The sequence below is a fragment of the Caenorhabditis elegans genome, chromosome III (genome assembly GCF_000002985.6).
Source record: "Caenorhabditis elegans chromosome III".
NCBI lineage: Eukaryota > Metazoa > Nematoda > Chromadorea > Rhabditida > Rhabditidae > Caenorhabditis > Caenorhabditis elegans.
This window is the reverse complement of record NC_003281.10, coordinates 1834474-1852739: the sequence shown is the minus strand read 5'-3', so window position 1 is coordinate 1852739 and position 18266 is coordinate 1834474. Positions and strand designations below refer to the sequence as shown.

General features: G+C 36.2%; 2 protein-coding genes across 3 annotated transcripts; both read right to left on the bottom strand.

Moving 5' to 3' along the window:
• Nucleotides 1-266: 266 nt before the first annotated feature.
• pqn-82 (Prion-like-(Q/N-rich)-domain-bearing protein) lies at nt 267-3693 on the bottom strand (the record flags this gene model as incomplete). Its single annotated transcript, NM_065063.7, has 7 exons — nt 3608-3693; nt 3380-3466; nt 3227-3325; nt 2284-2376; nt 1867-2022; nt 1616-1738; nt 267-560 (listed from the first exon to the last, which is right to left on the bottom strand). The coding sequence occupies exons 1-7, from the start codon at nt 3656-3658 to the stop codon at nt 267-269; spliced, it is 903 nt and encodes a 300-aa protein (NP_497464.1). The 5' UTR covers nt 3659-3693.
• A 2282-nt stretch (nt 3694-5975) lies between these two features.
• On the bottom strand, nt 5976-18227 carry rexd-1 (Minor tail protein). 2 transcript variants are annotated; one of them, NM_065062.8, is made up of 11 exons: nt 18134-18227; nt 16534-16607; nt 16374-16476; nt 15480-15621; nt 14026-14394; nt 13852-13964; nt 12243-12571; nt 10830-10986; nt 9637-9870; nt 8217-8367; nt 5976-6393 (listed from the first exon to the last, which is right to left on the bottom strand). In NM_065062.8, the coding sequence occupies exons 1-11, from the start codon at nt 18218-18220 to the stop codon at nt 6107-6109; spliced, it is 2046 nt and encodes a 681-aa protein (NP_497463.3). In that variant the 5' UTR covers nt 18221-18227; the 3' UTR covers nt 5976-6106. The 2 variants fall into 2 exon arrangements, with proteins under 2 accessions (NP_497463.3, NP_001391138.1); NM_001404269.1 differs by lacking the exon at nt 9637-9870 and having other exon boundaries at nt 5982-6393; nt 18134-18225.
• Between the last annotated feature and the right edge of the window lie 39 nt (nt 18228-18266).

Here is an 18266-nt window from a genome sequence, read left to right as displayed (position 1 = left end):
GGGGGGGGGGGAATGGAAACATTTTTGTACAATTATTAATACATTCGTTTTTTTTTTCGGGAAAAACTTTGAAAAATCGTTGAAAAAAAAAATCAATAAAATATTGTTTTTTTGGCATTTTTTAATACAATGTAAAAAATTGGGAAATATTACAATCGCAGGGGGAAAATCGATGAAAAATGTCGTAAAATTATTGATTTTTGGGAGATTTTTCAAGAGAAATTAATAAATTATCGATTTTTTCGATTTTTCGGCGGCGGGAAAAATCAATAAGTGTAGATTCTGCGCGACGGGTCGTGACTTCGAATGACACGAATCTCGAATCCTCCAATATTTTTGACAATATCCGGCAGGTGCTGCCCGTCAGTTGTCGGCTGCTTCTGTTGCTGCTGCTCGACGGCTTCCAGCGGAGCCTCGGGCTCGGGCTCTTGCTCCACCGAATTCCAGCGCGGTTTTTTTGCCGGAATTTGTTGTGCGGCGGTCGCCTGATTCTCCAGATTCTCCACATTATCAACGTCGCTCCAGTGAGCTTGTGGAGATTGCTTGCGTTTGCGGGAATTCTGGAAAAAAATTGTAAATTTTCGGGGAAATTATTGATTTTTGGAGATTTTTACTGCTAAATTCGGATTCTCCGTAACTTTTTACCTCTAAATCGTGGTTTTCTGGGTTTCTAGCTAAAATTTTGAATTCTTTGGGGTACGGTAGCACCAAAAATACGCAAACACCGAATTTCTTACGACAAAATGCACAGTTTCTTTACATTCCGAGTTAAAGCCCTAGAAAATAGAATCCCGGGGTAAAAAATGACGGGAAATTCAAATTTGACAGCAATATTTTCAAAAAAATCACAGAAAAATCAATATTTTTAAGAAATTGATTTTTTCCGGGATTTTTATTGATTTTTGAAGATTTTCATTGTTAAATTCGGATTCTCCGTCACTTGTTACCACTGAATACTTTTTTTCCGGGGTTCTGAGCTAAAATTTAAATTTTTCGGGGTACTGTAGGCCCGAAAATACGCAAGCACCAAATTTCTTACGACAAAATGCACAGTTACTTTAAATTTTAAGGTAAAACTCTAGAAAATAGGTTCCCGGGGTGAAAAATGGCGGGAAATTCAAATTTGACAATGAAATTTTCGAAAAATTACGAGAAAAATCATTGATATTTTGAAGAAATTCAATTTTTCAGGATTTTTATTGATTTTCAGAAATTTTCACTATCAAATTCGGATTCTCCGTCACTTTTCACTCCGAAATCCTGGTTTCCCGTGCTGCTAGCTCAAAATTTCAATTTTCGGGGTACTGTAGCCCCGAAAATACGCAAACACGGAGGATCTTACGAAAAAATGCACAATTTCTTTAATATTTGTGGTAAAGCTCTAGAAAACAGGATCCGGGTGTGAAAAATGACGGGAAATTCGAATTTCTTAGTGGAACTTTCAGGAAATTTCATTTAGCTACAGTAATCCAAGGAATTTTCGTGGTGAGACCCAAAATCCTGAATGTTCTCCAAACTTAGTCGATATGGGGCTCATTTTAAAGCTCTCAGCGAGCTAAACACCGACTTTTACAGCTAAAAACTCTAAAAATCTGAAAATTTTCAAGTTCCGAACCTGGTTAAGCTGCTGTTGCTCGATGAGCACTTGCTGAACTTGTTGGAGCTCCGATTGAGCATGCTGCTGCTGGTGCTGGTGATGCTGCTGAGCCAATTGCTCCTGTTGTTGGAGCCGGACAGTCTGGAAATAAAATTTTCAGAAAAAATTTGGAAAAAACATTTTTTTTTTGAATTTTTTACAAAAAATTTAATTTTTCTGAAAGCTCTCTCGGCGAGCTTCATCCCTCAAAATTAAAAGAAAATTCTCACATTCTGAGCCTGAATTCTCTGGCGAACTTGGTGAGCCGCAGACCGTCGCCGGCTCGGCATCGGCTGTTGCATCTGTTGCCGCTGCTGTTGTTGGAGGTGGTGAGCCTGCTGAATTTGATGCACAGGGAGTCGGAGCATCGGAGCACCATTTTGAGTCTGAAAAATTGCTATTAGAGAAGAAAATTATTTTCAAAAAAAAAAAAAAATTTTTTTTGAATTTTTTGAAAAAAAAATTTTTTTTGGGTCTCATCGCGACAATTTTTAATTTTTATTTTTTTTTGTTCACATTTTCACTTAAAAATTCGAATTCTCCTCTCTTTCAGCTTCAATTTGCGCCCCAACATGACTATGTTCCAAGCATTTTGAAATTTCGGAGCCCACTGCGCCTTTAAATTCGTGGCGGGACCCAAAAATTACCTGTTGCGGTGGGCGCTGCTGTGGCATTTGTCGTTGAACTTGTGGTACAGTGGGGATAATCTGGCGAATCACTTGTCGCTGACGGTTTTGCTGCTGAAAATTCGAGATTTTTGTTGGTTTTTTTTTTGTTGCTGAAAAATCGATATCTACAGTACCCCAGGGCTACTGTAGTTACATAACGTTCAAAATTAGTGCCATTGGATAGAGCTCGGCGAGCTGAGCATATTTGCTTCTTAAACCAAAGCTCTATCTCTTCTCTGAGCAAAGTTATGGGGGTTTTAAGGAATCTGGGTCAAAGTACAGTAGCCCTGGGGTACTGTACCTTGACCCAGTTTTCTTAAAACTTCTGTAACTTTGCCCAGAAAAGAGATAGAGAATTGGGCCAAGAAGCAAAAACGCTCGGCGAACTGAGCTCTATCGAATGGTACTAATTTCAAAGTGGTCAGGCAAACTTAACTACAGTAGCACTGGGGTACTGTACATTTTTCAGAATCGTTCTGAAAATGGTGTCATTCGATAGAGCTCGGCGAGCTGACTATATTTGCCTCTTGGCTCATAGCGCTATCTTTTTTCTAAACAAAGTTATGAGAGTTAGTTTTAAAAAATCTGGGTCAAAGTACAGTAGCCCTGGGGTACTGTACTTTGACCTAGATTTCTTGAAACTTCTGTAACTTCGTCCATAGAAGAGATAGAGCTTAGGTTCAAGAAGCAAATATGCTCAGCACACCGAGCTCTAACCGATGAGCCAGGTTTCTGGGGAGCCTGGAGTACTGTACTTTGACCTAGATTTCTTGAAACTTCTGTAACTTCGTCCAGAGAAGAGATAGAGCTTAGGTTCAAAATGCAAATATGCTCAGCTTACCGAGCTCTATCCATTGTGCTAAGTTTCAGAGGGCTCTGAGAATTTTTGGAGTTTTTTTTGTTGTTGTTTTTTTTTGCCTACCTGAACCGGGTACTGCTGCTGTTGCTGCGATGGTTGCTGAAGGATCGAAGGCTTGTTCAGCACCTCTCTAAGCGTCATGTTCGCCGAGTTGGCCTGATTCTGCAGTGATAAAGGGTTACTGTAGGGGGTAGCCTTGGGTGTGGGGTACTGTACCTGTGCCTGAACCAACTGGTTCTGCAGCTGCTGGCAGTAGTTTTGGAGGGGCTGGGGATGATGGGCGACGACTACTTGTTGAGACATCTGAATTTTTAAAGAATTTTAAAAAAAATGGAAATTTTGAAAATTTTTTTTTTTTTTGAGAAATTCGAAAAATTTTTTTTGTTTGTAAAAATCGAATTTCTCCGTAAAAAAAAAAGAGCCCGGAAAATGAAAAAATGAGACCTGTCTCTGCATATAAACATTCCGCCGGTATCCCGTCGGTGTGGCAATCATCTCTCGAGCGTCGTCCTCGCGTAAATGGGCGGAGCCTGGAAGAGGGGGTACTGTAGGAAGGGGCGGAGCTTAGAATTGGACGAGCAGAGGAAATATTATTGAAAATAAGAAAGAAAAGTAATAAAAGACCGAAAAATTTAAAAATTAAAAAAAAAAAATTTTTTTTTTTTTTTTTGAAAATTTTTTTAGGGCCAAACAGTTTTTCAGCCCTAAAATTTTTTTTTGGAAAAATTTTAACTTTCTAAAGAAACCAGTGAGTTTTCGTATAAAACACTTAAAACTCAATTTTCAACGATAAAAAATCGTGAAAAAATCCCCAATTTTTTAGTTTTTCCGGCAAAAAATGCTGAAATAATCTATTTTTGAAGTTTTTTTTAGAAAATCATCAAAAACCTACTTTTACCCTTCAAAATTGTCGAAAATCGTGTGGAATTTTTTGAAAAAATGAGTGAAATGTTTATTAAGCATCAAAAATCGGGGCGATTTCACGTAAAAATTGGGGAAAAAACGGTTTTTTTTCTAAAAATTAGCGAAAAATATTTTAAACCTTTAAAAAATTTCAGAGTTACCACTAATTGGGGTAAAAAATAGCGGAGAATCCGATTTTATCACTAAAAATCTATGAAAACTACTGAAAAATCAAAAAAAAATCACAAGTTTTCCGAAAAAATGAAAATTTGGGCATAGCTTCCGCATGTCCGAGTGACAAATGTACTCTATTGTCAAATTGTTGGCAGAAATACGGTATTTATTCACATTTTCAGCCAATTTAAGGCTGAAAATGTGAATAAATACAGTTTTTATGCCAAAAACTCTGAATAGAAGCACACAAGTCACAGGGGAAATCGATTTTTAGTTTTCCGGCGCCGGTCGGGTTTCAAAAATTAAAAATAATTTTTTATTTATTTTGTAGATCAAAACTTTTTTTTTTCCCTGCATTTTTATCAAATTTTTAGCGGAATTTCAGCAATTTTCCCACTGAATTTATCGATTTTTTCGAGGTATCGCCACCCAATCTTCTGTTCCGGCGGGTTTTTGATTACATTATTGATTGATTTTTCCAATGTTACAAGTTCTCATCATAACTTGGTACATCACTGGGAGAGTGTAAATGACGTGAAACTACCAATTTTTGGAGATTTATTAGGAGGAAAATTCGAATTTTTTTGGGCTAAAATGCTGAGAAAAACCCCGCGAAAATTAAAAATTAAAAAAAAATAATTCGGCGAAAAAAAAATTTTTTTTTGAGAAATGTTTGAAATCCGAGGAAAATTCCTACTTTTTGGGAACATTTTCTCAGAAATTTCAAATATTGAACTGAAAAATTCCAGAAAAAAACCCATTGAAAATGGCTCAAAATCTGCTTGGTGGCCTAGAAATCCAAAAAGTTCGGCCACCAACTTTTTTCAGCTGGGAACGAGAGAAAGTTACCACTAATTGGGGGTAAAAAATAGCGGAGAATCCGATTTTAGCACTAAAAATCTATGAAAACTACTGAAAAATCAGAAAAAAAACCACAAGTTTTTGGGGGAAAATTGAAAATTTGGGCATAGCTTCCGCATCTCCGAGTGACAAATGTGCTCTATTGTCAAATTGTTGGCAGAAATACGGTATTTATTCACATTTTCAGCCCAATTTATGACTGAAAATGTGAATAAACACAGTTTTTATGTCAAAATCTGAATAGAAGCACACAAGTCACAGGGGAAATATCGATTTTTAGAAGATTTTCGGAATTTTATCTGAATATTTTGCGATTTTCAAGTTAAAATCGTTTTTATTGTCATTATTTGACATTAAACCCCCCCAAAAAAAAATCAATGAAAAATGGCTTGAAACCATCATTTTCAGATTGGTGGCCTAGAAATTGCAAAAAGTTAGGCCACCAATTTACAAAAAAACCAATTTCTAGGGGTAAAAATGAGTGAGAAACTCAATTTTCAGCCGGAAATTCGAGAAAAATCACTAGAAAAGTGATAAGATTTCCCTTTTAAAATAAAGAGATAGGTGTGGCCTAGAAATTGCAAAAAGTTAGGCCACCGTATTTTTTCGGCTAAAAATTGGCCTAAACTCGTTTTTTTGTTTTTTTTTCTAATTTTTCACTGATCTAGTGTAAAAGATTGCTAAAAATTGGAGATTTCTGGAAAAAAATCTCGAAATTCCCGATTGGTGGCCTAGAATCCCAACAAGTTCGGCCACTAAACTTTGAAACCCCAATTTTCAATTTAAAAAAACTGTAATTTTCACCAAAAATCCAAAAAAATCCCAAAAAAAAAAAAAATTGGAAGACATCCAAAAATTTTTGAAAAAAAATTGATTGTTTGCATTCCTTAAAAACTTCATTCTGGCTCAATTTTTGAGCTTTTTCTTGTAAAAAAAATGGGGTATAAAAAACACGAAATAACACAAAAAAATCAGTTGTTCCCGTCAAAAAAAAAAAATTCTTTTTTAAACACCGCCGCCGCCGCCAAATCTGCGGCAAGTGATGATTGAGAGCATCCCAGGCGAGAAGATTTCAACAATTTCCGGCTTCTGACGGAGCGCATGTGATAAGTATTCCGGAAAATAGCAGTTCGGGTTCAAATCTCGATTAGTACACGTATCACATCGATCCAAGTGCTCATCGATTTCCAATTTAATAGTTTTCGACGGATTTCTTGCCCAATTGAGGCTATCCTCCAAATCATTAATCATTCGGATTATATTCGCGTGTGCACGGGGGGCTCGCAGAGCTTCTGGAAAAAATTGAATTTTTGATGGAAATCCGTCCCATATTTCGGTTTGATCTACTGAGATCTACAAAAAATGCGGTAAAAACGTGCTGACGCAATGCAACTTTTTCCTCACGAGGGACGAGGAAAAGTGGTTTCTAGGCCATGGCCGAGGGGCCGACAAGTTTTAGCGGCCATTAATCTTGCTTTGTTTTCCGCCTGTTTTCTTTTGTTTTTCATCGATTTTTTTCGTTTTTTCTTATTAAAACTGATAAACAAATATTTTTTGCAGATGCTAAACCAATTTCCGAGTAAAAAAATTATGTATTCAGTGGGCAAGCAGCGGTGAAAGTGGTCAATGCAATATGATGGATTACGGGAATACAAAACCTAAACTTTTTCTGAAACATGATACATATGATGCTTAGATGCTGAAATTACCTGATTTTCATAACGAGACCGCTGAAAAAGTTTTGAGATTTTCAAAATTCAACTTTTTGTGCGAAAATCTCGACTTTTTCACCAAAAAAGTTGAATTTTGAAAACCTCAAAACTTTTTCAGCGGTCTCGTTATGAAAATCAGGTAATTTCAGCATCTAAGCATCATATGTATCATGTTTCAGAAAAAGTTTAGGTTTTGTATTCCCGTAATCCATCATATTACAATGCCCACTGTCACCGCTGCTTGCCCACTGAATACATAATTTTTTTACTCGGAAATTGGTTTAGCATCTGCAAAAAATATTTGTTTATCAGTTTTAATAAGAAAAAACGAAAAAAATCGATGAAAAACAAAAGAAAACAGGCGGAAAACAAAGCAAGATTAATGGCCGCTAAAACTTGTCGGCCCCTCGGCCATGGCCTAGAAACCACTTTTCCTCGTCCCTCGTCAGGAAAAAGTTGCAGTGTGACGTCACTTTATTTTGGCGCGAAAATTTTGCCCGCATTTTTTGTAGATCAAACTGTATTGACACACAACCTGACAGCACGTGGTGTGGTGCCAGGCAGTCCCATTACGGTTTGATCTACAAAAAATGCGCGCAATTTTTTTTTGCGCTGAAAAATGTGACGCCAGCACGTGTTTTCATCCATGAGAAATCATCAGTTGAGAACTCTGCCGCATTTTTTTGTAGATCTCAGTAGATCAAACCGTAGTTGACACCACCGCGTATGTTGATCTACCAGGAATTGCGGGAATTTAGACACGGACTTCTCAACTGATTGGTGGAAGAGCATGCTGACGTCACATTATTTTGGGCGGCGGCGAAAATTCCCGCTTGTTTTGTAGATCAAACCGAATTTTCTCGAAATTTATTTGATCTACAAAAAATGCGCGCATTTTTTCGCCGTCCAAAATAATATGACGTCTTTATGCGTCTAAATTCCCGCAATTTCTACGTCGACGATCTACAAAAAAATGCGGTAAAAACGAGGTGACGTCACATTTTTCCTGGCAAAAAAAATTTTGCCCGCATTTTTTGTAGATCAAACTGTATTGACACACAACCTGACAGCACGTGGCGGTGCCAGGGGCAGTCCCATTACGGTTTGATCTACAAAAAATGCGGGAATGTTTTTTCGCCCAGAAAAATGTGACGTCAGCACGTTCTTAACCAATCAGTTGAGAAGTCTGCGTCGTAATTCCCGCAATTCCTGGTAGATCAACATGCGCGGCGGTGTCAGAGTGTCCCCCCATATTTCGGTTTGATCTACGTCGATCTACAAAAAATGCGGCAGACTTCTCTCAACTGATTGGTTAAGAACGTGCTGACGTCACATTTTTCTTCGGGCGAAAAATTCCCGCGTTTTTTGTAGATCAAACAGAATTTTCTCGAGAAATTCCACACCTTGATACTCTGCAACGGCCGTTTCCCCGTAAACCGGTGGTACGCCGACATTATTAAGTGTATTTTCCTCAATAAAATTATGATCTTCTATGAAACTTGTGAGAACTGGAAAATCTGGAGATCGTGGCTGCAACTCGATTGGAGAGATTCGCTGAAAAAAAAAAGCAAAATTTCAAAAAAAAAATTTTTAAAAACCGTCGAAAATGGCGATTTTAACACTAAAAATCGGTTAAAAAATCACGAAAAATTCGTGACAATTTTGGAAGTTCCCCGGCAATTTTCCAGCGATTTTCATTATTAAAATCGAATTCCTCGTCGAATTTCACGTCTATCACACGGTTTCCGGGGTTTCTAGCTTGAAATTTAAATTTCGAGGGGTACGGTAGCGCCAAAAGTACGCAAACACCGAGTGCCTTGCGTACTCGGCACCGAACTTTACGACAGTTTGTCTAAATTGGCTGAAAACCGGGTTCCCGGGGGTGAAAAGTGATGAAGAATTCGAATTTCGTATTGAAAATCTGTAAAAAATCACAAGTTTCCGGGAAAATTGAAAATTTGGGCATAGCTTCCGCATCTCCGAGTGACAAATGTACTCTATTGTCAAATTGTTGGCAGAAATACGGTATTTATTCACATTTTCAGCCCAATTTATGACTGAAAATGTGAATAAACACAGTTTTATGCCAAAAATCTGAATAGAAGCACACAAGTCACAGGGGAAATATCGATTTTTAGAAGATTTTCGGGATTTAACTAAATATTTTGCGATTTTCAAGTTAAAATCGTTTTTATTGTCATTCTTTGACATTAAACCCCCGAAAAAAAAACGATGAAAAATGGCTTGAAACCATCATTTTCAGATAGGTGGCCTAGAAATCCCAAAAGTTAGGCCACCAATTTATTTTGTGCAAAAAAACCAATTTCCGTTGAAAACGGCCTAATTAAACCTAATTTCATTGGTGGCCTACAAAAATCTAAAAAAGTTAGGCCACCGAAAAAATAAATGTTATTTTTTGGGTAAAATTCGATTTTTTATCAGTGAAAACTTAAAAAATTGCCTTGAAATTCTCCATAGCCTAGAAAACTGCAAAAAACTCGGCCACCAATTTTCAACACGTTTTCGCTCTAAAAACTACCAGTTTTTAGTGATTTTTCTGGTTTTTTCCTATTATCTCAAAAATTCTCCACGTCTCCAGCTTTCAAATGACCCCCAACATGCCCATATTCCGTGCAACTTGACCCACCGACACAGCTGAAACCGGTGCTACAGTACCCAGCGTGGCGGGACCCAGAATTTTCAAACTTGCCGGAACACGGGCATGATGGGGGTCATTTGAAAGCTGGAGACGTGGAGAATTCGAATTTCAGAGTTACAAGTCACGAAAATATCGATTTTCGAGCATTTTCTCAAAATTCGTACCGTCGTAAAGTTGGTAACTTTTCCAAATGCACAAATTTTGAATCGCGTGGGCGGTTTTGAGCCCTCCCCAACGTGACAATCATTAAGAGTGACCCAAACGTTGTCCCACACGAAAAGTGACGGATTACGGCGGACTTGGAATGATTTCGGCGTTTGAACTAATCCGAATTGTTGAGTTTTCAGGAGATATGGAAGTTGGTCGGAGCCCCGAGCAGACGTACAGTGGAACCAGATCTGTGACGAAAAAAAAAGGTGACAAATAGTGGAGAATTCGATTTTAACACTAAAAATCGTCAAAAAAACATCGAAAACCGGCGAAAAATTGATTAAAACTGAACATTTTGTGGAAATTTTGGATGTTCCGGGGGAATTTTCAGCGATTTTCATTATTAAAATCGAATTCCTCGTCGAATTTCACGCCTATTACACTTTTTCCGGGGTTTCTAGCTCAAAATTTGAATTTTGAGGGGTACGGTAGCGCCAAAAGTACGCAAACACCGAGTGTCTTGAGTGCTCGGCACCGAACTTCACGACAGTTTGTCTAAATTGGCTAAAAACCGGGTTACGGGGGTAAAAAGTGATAGAAACGTCGAATTTCGTATTGAAAAACGGCGTAAATCACAAGTTTTCCGGGAAAAATTGAAAATTTGGGCATAGCTTCCGCATGTCCGAGTGACAAATGTGCTCTATTGTCAAATTGTTGGCAGAAATACGGTATTTATTCACATTTTCAGCCAATTTAAGGCTGAAAATGTGAATAAATACAGTGTTTCTGCCAAAAATCTGAATAGAAGCACACAAGTCACAGGGGAAATCGATTTTTAGAAGATCTTCGGAATTTAATCTGAATATTTTGCGATTTTCGAGTTAAATCGTTTTTTTTTTAAATATTATTTGAAATAAAACCCCTAAAAAAGTCGACAAAAATAGCCTAAAATCAGCATTTTCAGATTGGTGGCCTAGAAATCCCAAAAGTTAGGCCACCAATTTATTTTTGCAAAAAAACCAATTTCTAGGGGTACAAATGAGTGAAAAACTCAATTTTCAACTGAAAATTCAAGAAAACAACACTAGAAAAGTGAAAATTTCGCTTTAAACATTATTTAGAGGCGAAAATGACAAGTAAATGCAGTTTTAGGGCGAAAATCTCGGGGCGGCGGGTTACTGTAGTCTCAGAAGTACGCAATAATTACCATTTCCTTTCCACTCTTTGCATCGTGACAAACGAGCGCTTCAACAGACGTATCTCGGCGATCAACGTCGATTTTATCGATAATCCAACGATTTTCATAGTGTGCTGTGATGAAGATCCGTGTTCCTGGAGGTATTGGCATATCTGACGAGCGGAGTCTGCAGGAAATTTGGCTTAAAAAACGGCCAAAAATCACTTTTTTTTTTTTGGAAAAAAATACTTTTTCATGAAAATTTTGAATGTTCCGGGAATTTTCAGCGTTTTTCAGTATTAAAATCGAATTCCTCGTCAAATTTCACGCCTATTACACTTTTTCCGAGCTTCTAACTCTATTTTTGAATTTCGAGGCGTACGGTAGCGCCAAAAGTACGCAAACACCGAGTGTCTTGCGTACTTGGCACCGAACTTTACGACAATTAGTCTAAATTAGCTGAAAACCGGGTTCCGGGGGTGAAAAGGGATGTAGAATTCGAATTTCATATTGAAAATCTGTGAAAAATCCCAAGTTTTCCGGGAAAACTGAAAATTTGGTCATAGCTTCCGCATCTCCGAGTGACAAATGTGCTCTATTGTCAAATTGTTGGCAGAAATGCGGTATTTATTCACATTTTCAGCTCAATTTAAGGTTGAAAATGTGAATAAATACAGTTTTTACTGCAATCAATAAGAGTAGAGGCACATGAGTCACTGAGAAATTAATTTTAACTCAAAAAGCTAAAAATTCTTGGATTTTTGGCAATTTTGAATAAAAATTTGAGAAGAAAGACGATTTCAGCTCTAAAAATTTAATAAATTTTGTCGAAAACGGAATAATTACCTCTATTTTCGATTCGTGGCCTAGAAAAATCTAAAAGTTAGGCCACCACGAAAAAATAAATGTTATTTTCTGGGTTATTAATTTTAATTCGATATTTTTTCAGTGAAAACTAAAAAAAAAATCGCCGTTTGTAAAAAATTAGTCAATGGGTGGCCTAGAAATCTGCAAAAAGTTCTCGGCCACCAATTTTTCTCACGTTTTCTGACTTTAGGAGAGGGATTTTCAGACAAATTTTCAGAAAAATGATCTAAAAATTAGTTAAAATACGATTTTTCAGAATTTTTCAGGCTAAATTGCACTAAAATGCACAATTTTCCAATTTTCCAAAATTTTCGCAGTAATTCGCTCAAAATCTGCATTTTTGAGCAATTTATTTTTTTTGGTGGTGGCCTAGCAATTCAAAAAATTAGGCCATCGAAAACTCGGATTTTTTTCGTCTAAAACGCTATAAAGGGGCGTGGCCAACACCGCTGATTGGTCGCGGAGCATTTTTCACTCAAAATTTGAATTTTTAGGTTCATTTTTTAGAAAATTAAAAAAAAAGGGAATCTGGGGTTAAAAACCGCGCGGGAATTTCAAATTTTCGCAAATTTTCACCTAAAAACGCTTTTCGGCAGTCTCGGAACATATAAAACACCGCGAAAATTGATAACAATCGCCGGCTCCGCGACGAATTTGATATCTCCGGCTTCGGTGAGAGCCTGAAGCTTCCGAGCTTTAGCATCAGTAATCTCAGCGATCACAAATCTCGGAGTTCCGATGGCTGATGGTTCTCCAGCAGAGATTCCGACTTGTAGAGTACTATTTGAATATTTTGAGAGCAACCAGTGCTCTAATACATTATTCGGATCATCCATGAAGCATTGAAGAGCTTCTGAATAATAGAATCCTGGCGAATCGTTGTGAAGACGAATTGTTGTTTTAATCTGCAAAAAAACACAACAGGGTTACTGTAGCTCCAATAGTACGCAAACACCGAAAATTGAACTGAAGTTTATGAAAAATTTGAATTTTTTGAATTTCCCGCCAAAAAATATTCAAAAATTTGAATTTTTTGAATTTCCCGCCAAAAAAAATCTGAAAATTGTGAAATTTTTTAATTTCAAAAAATTCAAATTTTCGACCATTTTTTGGCGGGAAATTCAAAAATTCAAATTTTTGAATATTTTTTTGGCGGGAAATTCAAAAAATTCAGTTTTTTTAATATTTTTTGGCGGGAAATTCAAAAAATTCAAATTTTTGAATATTTTTTTGGCGGGAAATTCAAAAAATTCAAATTTTTGAATATTTTTTGGCGGGAAATTCAAAAATTCAAATTTTCGACCATTTTTTGGCGGGAAATTCAAAAAATTCAAATTTTTTGAATATTTTGCATTAAAATTTTCATATTTTTGCTAAATTTGAATTTTCAAAGACATTTTTTCAGAATTTTCTAATTTCGTGGTACTGTAGTGCCAAAAGTACGTAAACACCGTAGAAAACACTAGATTTGACGACAATTTGAACAAAAATCGGAAATTTATGGTTTAAAGTTGGGAAAATTGCGTAAAACTTCTTAAAATATTCTGAATAATGCTCAAAAATGCCGAAGAAAATCGAATTTTCACTCAAATTTCGAATTTCCGGGGGTACTGTACCGCTAAAAGTACGCAAAAACCGCCAAGACACTAGATTTTTCCGGGATTTTTATTGATTTTTGAAGATTTTCATTGTTAAATTCGGATTCTCCGTCACTTTTTACCACTGAATACTTTTTTTCCGGGGTTCTGAGCTAAAATTTAAATTTTTCGGGGTACTGTAGGCCCGAAAATACGCAAACACCAAATTTCTTACGACAAAATGCACAGTTACTCTAAATTTTAAGGTAAAACTCTAGAAAATAGGTTCCCGGGGTGAAAAATGGCGGGAAATTCAAATTTTCAGGATTTTTATTGATTTTCAGAAATTTTCACTATCAAATTCGGATTCTCCGTCACTTTTTACCCCGAATTCCTGGTTTCCCGTGCTGCTAGCTCAAAATTTTAATTTTCGGGGTACTGTAGCCCCGAAAATACGCAAACACCGAGAGCATCCCACGACAAAATGCACAGTTTTCTGAAATTTTGCAAAAATATCCGAAATAGGGGTAAATTGGTGCTCTGAATTCGAATTTAGCAGTGAAAAATCGTAAAAATTCCTAGTTTTCGAGAAAAAATTGATCAATTACATTTCCATTAGCCGTCCTTGGCAGAGCTCGCTGATCATTCAAATTAACAATTCCCTTCATCGCGTAGATATTCAAAAAATCAATTTTCTCAGCGTCAAATCTGATGAATGAGCCTGCAAAAAAAATGCATTTTTTTCCAGAATTTTCCAGAATTTTCCAGAATTTTCCCGGTACCCGGCTCCGGAAATCCATCGCTCTCTCGGAGCACAATTCGATGAAAGCATACATCTCGATGACGTGGATCTTCTGCCAGAACAATTCGATCAGACATCACATATCCACGCATTCCACTCAAAAAATCAGCCATTGGGGCTACGAAATCCGGATTTTTCACGCGATTTTCGTCCACGGGGTCCCAAAAATGCGGGAAATTACCCTCAACTTCCTTATTCCAAGAGGCATTCCGTACTTGATGTTGAAGTGAATCAGCTGTTGAATCAAATGAATAAAGTTCATATTTTATCGATTGATCATCTCGAATATGTAGTGTTACCCACGCATTTACAGCCACATTTGGGTGTACAACGTGTTTCAGATCGTTTTCTGGAAAAAAAAAATCAATTTTTCTCAATTTTCTAGGAATTTTCAACAATTTTCATTATTAAAATCGAATTCCTCGTCGAATTTAACGTCTATTACACCTTTTCCACGGCTTCTAACTCAAAATTTGAATTTCGAGGGTTACGGTAGCGCCAAAAGTACGCAAACACCGAGTTTCTGCGTACTTGGCACCGAACTTTACGACATTTAGTCTAAATTTGCTGAAAATCGGGTTTCGTGGGTGAAAAGTTATGGAGAATTCGAATTTTGGATTGAAAATCGCAAAAAATCACAAAAAATCAACTTTTTCGTGAAAAAATTAAAATTTGGGCATAGCTTCCGCATCTCCGAGTGACAAATGTGCTCTATTGTCAAATTGTTGGCAGAAATACGGTATTTATTCACATTTTCAGCTCAATTTAAGACTGAAAATGTGAATAAATACAGTTTTTATGCCAAAATCTGAGAAACGCACAAGTCACAGGGGAAATATCGATTTTTTGATGGGAACCTCGATTTTCATTCAAAAAAGGGAAAAATTCTTGGATTTTTAGCAATTTTGAATGAAAACCTTGAGAAAAATGACGTTTTTAAGCGGAATATCTTCAAAAAGTTCAATTTTCGGTCATTTTGTTCAAAAACTTTAAATTTCAGGTTTAAATATGCTAAAATTCGCAAAAACAGCGAACTTTTCTGCAGATTTGTATTAAAAACTGGTTTTTTTCCTATTTTCCCAAAATTTTGTGTCAAACGTTTCAATATTTCGAGAAATAATGCTGAAATTCGATTTCTCCAAGTCTCCAGCTTTCAAATGACCCCCAACATGCCCATATTCCGCGCAATTTGAAAATTTCGGGTCCCGCCACGCGGGTTACTGTAGCACCGATTTCAGCTGTGTCGGTGGGGCAAATTGCATGGAATATGGGCAATTGCATGGAATATGTCAGGGGTCATTTGAAAGCTGGAGACGTGGAGAATTCGAATTTTCGAGGTTTTTTGGGGGGAAATTGAATTTTCAGTGGGATTTTTTGAAAAATCCATGAATTTGAGCCATTTTTCGCGGCGGGTTTTCAGTGAAAAACCCGTACTAATTTCGAGTTGTGGCCAAATATCACACATCCAAAGAACTTCTCGATTTCTGGACATAATTCCAGGCAGTAGAAGCTGTGTTTCTCCGTCGAAAATTCGAGATTCATAGGCCGGGCGGATTCGTTTGTATTTTCTCACAATCTGCAAAAAAAATGGAATTTTAGGATGAAAATTGGGGATTTTTTCGAATTTTCTGCATGAAATTTGCAAAAATTTGCAGTTTTTTAACGGATTTTTGCATCAAAATTCGGAATTTCGTGGATTTTTTTTCAAATTTTCAGTGGAAAATGTAAAAATTATTCAGTGTCTAGTCATTTTTCGACGAAAAAGTGGAAAAATTTGGTAGTTTTTCAGGTTTTTCAATGAAAAATTTAATTTTTCACGAATTTTTAAAAGACTTTTTTCAAAATTTCAGTGAAAAAAGCGAATTTTTGAATATTATTTGGCGGAAAATTCAAAAAATTCAAATTTTTAAATATTTTTTGGCGGGAAATTCAAAAAATTCAAATTGTTAAATATTTTTTGGCGGGAAATTCAAAAAATTCAAAATTTTGAATATTTTTTGGCGGAAAATTCAAAAAATTCAAATTTTTAAATATTTTTTAGCGGAAAATTCAAATTTTTGAATATTTTTTTGGCGGGAAATTCAAAAAATTCAAAAAAAACTGTTTTTTTCTGATATTTTCACCGCAAAAACGGGATTTTCACTGAAAAATCCAGAATTTCATAGAAATTGATGAGTTTTAGTCATTTTTCTTAGATTTTTTCCAAAATTTCAGTGAAAAAATCGAAAAACTCGGTTTTTTTTTCGAATTTTCACCGCAAAAACGCGGGTTTTCACTCGTTTTTCTCCAAATTTTCACTGAAAAATCCAGAATTTCTTCCATTTTCACCTCAACAGACATTCCTTCATCATCAGTTGGTTCCCAGTCAATTGTTTGACCGAATACAAGAGTCTCGTCGATTTGCATTGATTTTTCGAGGCGCATATTTCCACTGAAAATGTCATTTTCCGCTTAATTATCGATTTTTTCCGGTTTTTTTTCCGATTACCTGTACACATTTGAGACTTGTTTCGTTTTTGTGCGTTGTGTAACCACTGGAATCATTTTAAACTGCTTTACGGTCTGAAAAGCGTGAAAATTTTCGTTTTTTTCGGGCCAGAATTAGGCCAGAAGCCTGAAAACTACTCATTTTTGTGCATTTTCACTGCGAAATTCGCATTCAGAGCACTTTTTTACTCCTATTTTGCACAGTTTCGCTCGATTTTAAGAAACTGTGTAATTTGTCGTGGGATCCTCGGTGTTTGCGTACTTTTGGGGCTACAGTAACCCGGAAAATTGAAATTTCGCGATAGAAAGCTGGGAAAACACGATTTAGGGGTAAAATTGGCTGGGGAATTCGAAAATCGAACTGAAAACCTTTTTTTTTTCAAAAATTGAAAATTTGTGCATATAATTTTACAAATTTTATAGAAAAACTCGAAAACTCGGAATTTTTACGATTTTTCACTGCTAAATTCGAATTCAGAGCACCAATTTACCCCTATTTTGCATATTTTCGCAAATTTTCAAAAAACTGTGCATTTTGTCGTGGGATGCTCGGTGTTTGCGTACTTTTGGCGCTACAGTACCCCGGGAAATCCAAATTTGAGCTAGAAGCCTAGGAAAACGCGAAAAATTCGAAAATCGTGAAATTTTGATGAAAAATCGTATTTTTTTCCAAAAATTTCCAAAATTCCAGTTAAAAACCTCGGAAAACAAAAGTTTTTCGGAAAAATTAGCTTGAAATCTCAAAAATTCGGTTTTGAGCCATTTTTCAGAGGATAATTCCCAAATTTTTACAATAATTTCGAAAAAAACAGTAAATTCCAGCAGTTTTAGGTTAAAACTTGCAAATTTTCGAAATTTTTTTTTAGATTTTACGACAATTTGCACAAAAATCGGAAATTTTCGGTTTAAAGGTCGGGAAATTGCGTAAAATATCTAAAAAATCGGGAAAATCGAAATTTCGAATTTCCCGGGGTACGGTAGCGCCAAAAGTACGCAAACATCGAGCATCCCACGACAAAATGCAGTTTTCCGAAATTTTGTGAAAATATGCAAAATGGGGGTAAATTGGTGCTCTGAATTCGAATTTAGCACTGAAAAATCGTAAAAATGTCTAGTTTTCGAGTTTTCCTGAAAAAAAATTATAAAATTATGCAAAATTTTCAATTTTCGAAAAAAAAAGTCGAGTTTTTACTGAAAATCTCAGGCCCAGAAGTACGCAAAAACCACCAAAACACTGGATTTCACGACAATTTGCACAAAAATCGGAAATTTTCGGTTTAAAGGTCGGAAAACCTCTGAAAAATCAGGAAAATGCTCAAAAAATTAAAAAAAAAAATCGATTTTTCACTCAAATTACAAATTTCGGGGGTACTGTAGCCCCAAAAGTACGCAAACACTACAAAAACACTAGATTTCACGACAATTTGCACAAAAATCGGCAATTTTCGGTTTACAGGCCGGAAAATTGCGCAAAACTCCTCAAAATGCTCCAATTTTTCAAAGAAATTCAAATTTTCACTCAAATTTCTTCGAATTTCGGGGGTACTGTAGCTCCAAAAGTACGCAAACACCGAAATTTTGCGAATTTTCTGGTTTTTTACCTCATAATTTTGATCAAAAACCAATGCCATTTGGTAAACCATTCCCTCGACGGGTTTACTGTTGGTGAGCACAATGCCACGTGGCATTGTACGGCTGAAAAAAAATTTCTTAAAAAAATTCTGAAAAAATCAA

Bases quoted from the DNA above. Each gene is read 5' to 3' on its own strand.
- rexd-1 (NM_065062.8), bottom strand. From the start codon at position 18,220: ATGCCACGTGGCATTGTGCTCACCAACAGTAAACCCGTCGAGGGAATG. The intron at 9,871-10,829 runs GTAATTATTGCG...TTTTCGTCACAG, and splicing joins CAAAGAGTGGAAAGGAAATG to ATCTGGTTCCACTGTACGTC. The intron at 8,368-9,636 runs GTACGAATTTTG...TTTTTTTTTCAG, and splicing joins AAGTTACCAACTTTACGACG to CGAATCTCTCCAATCGAGTT.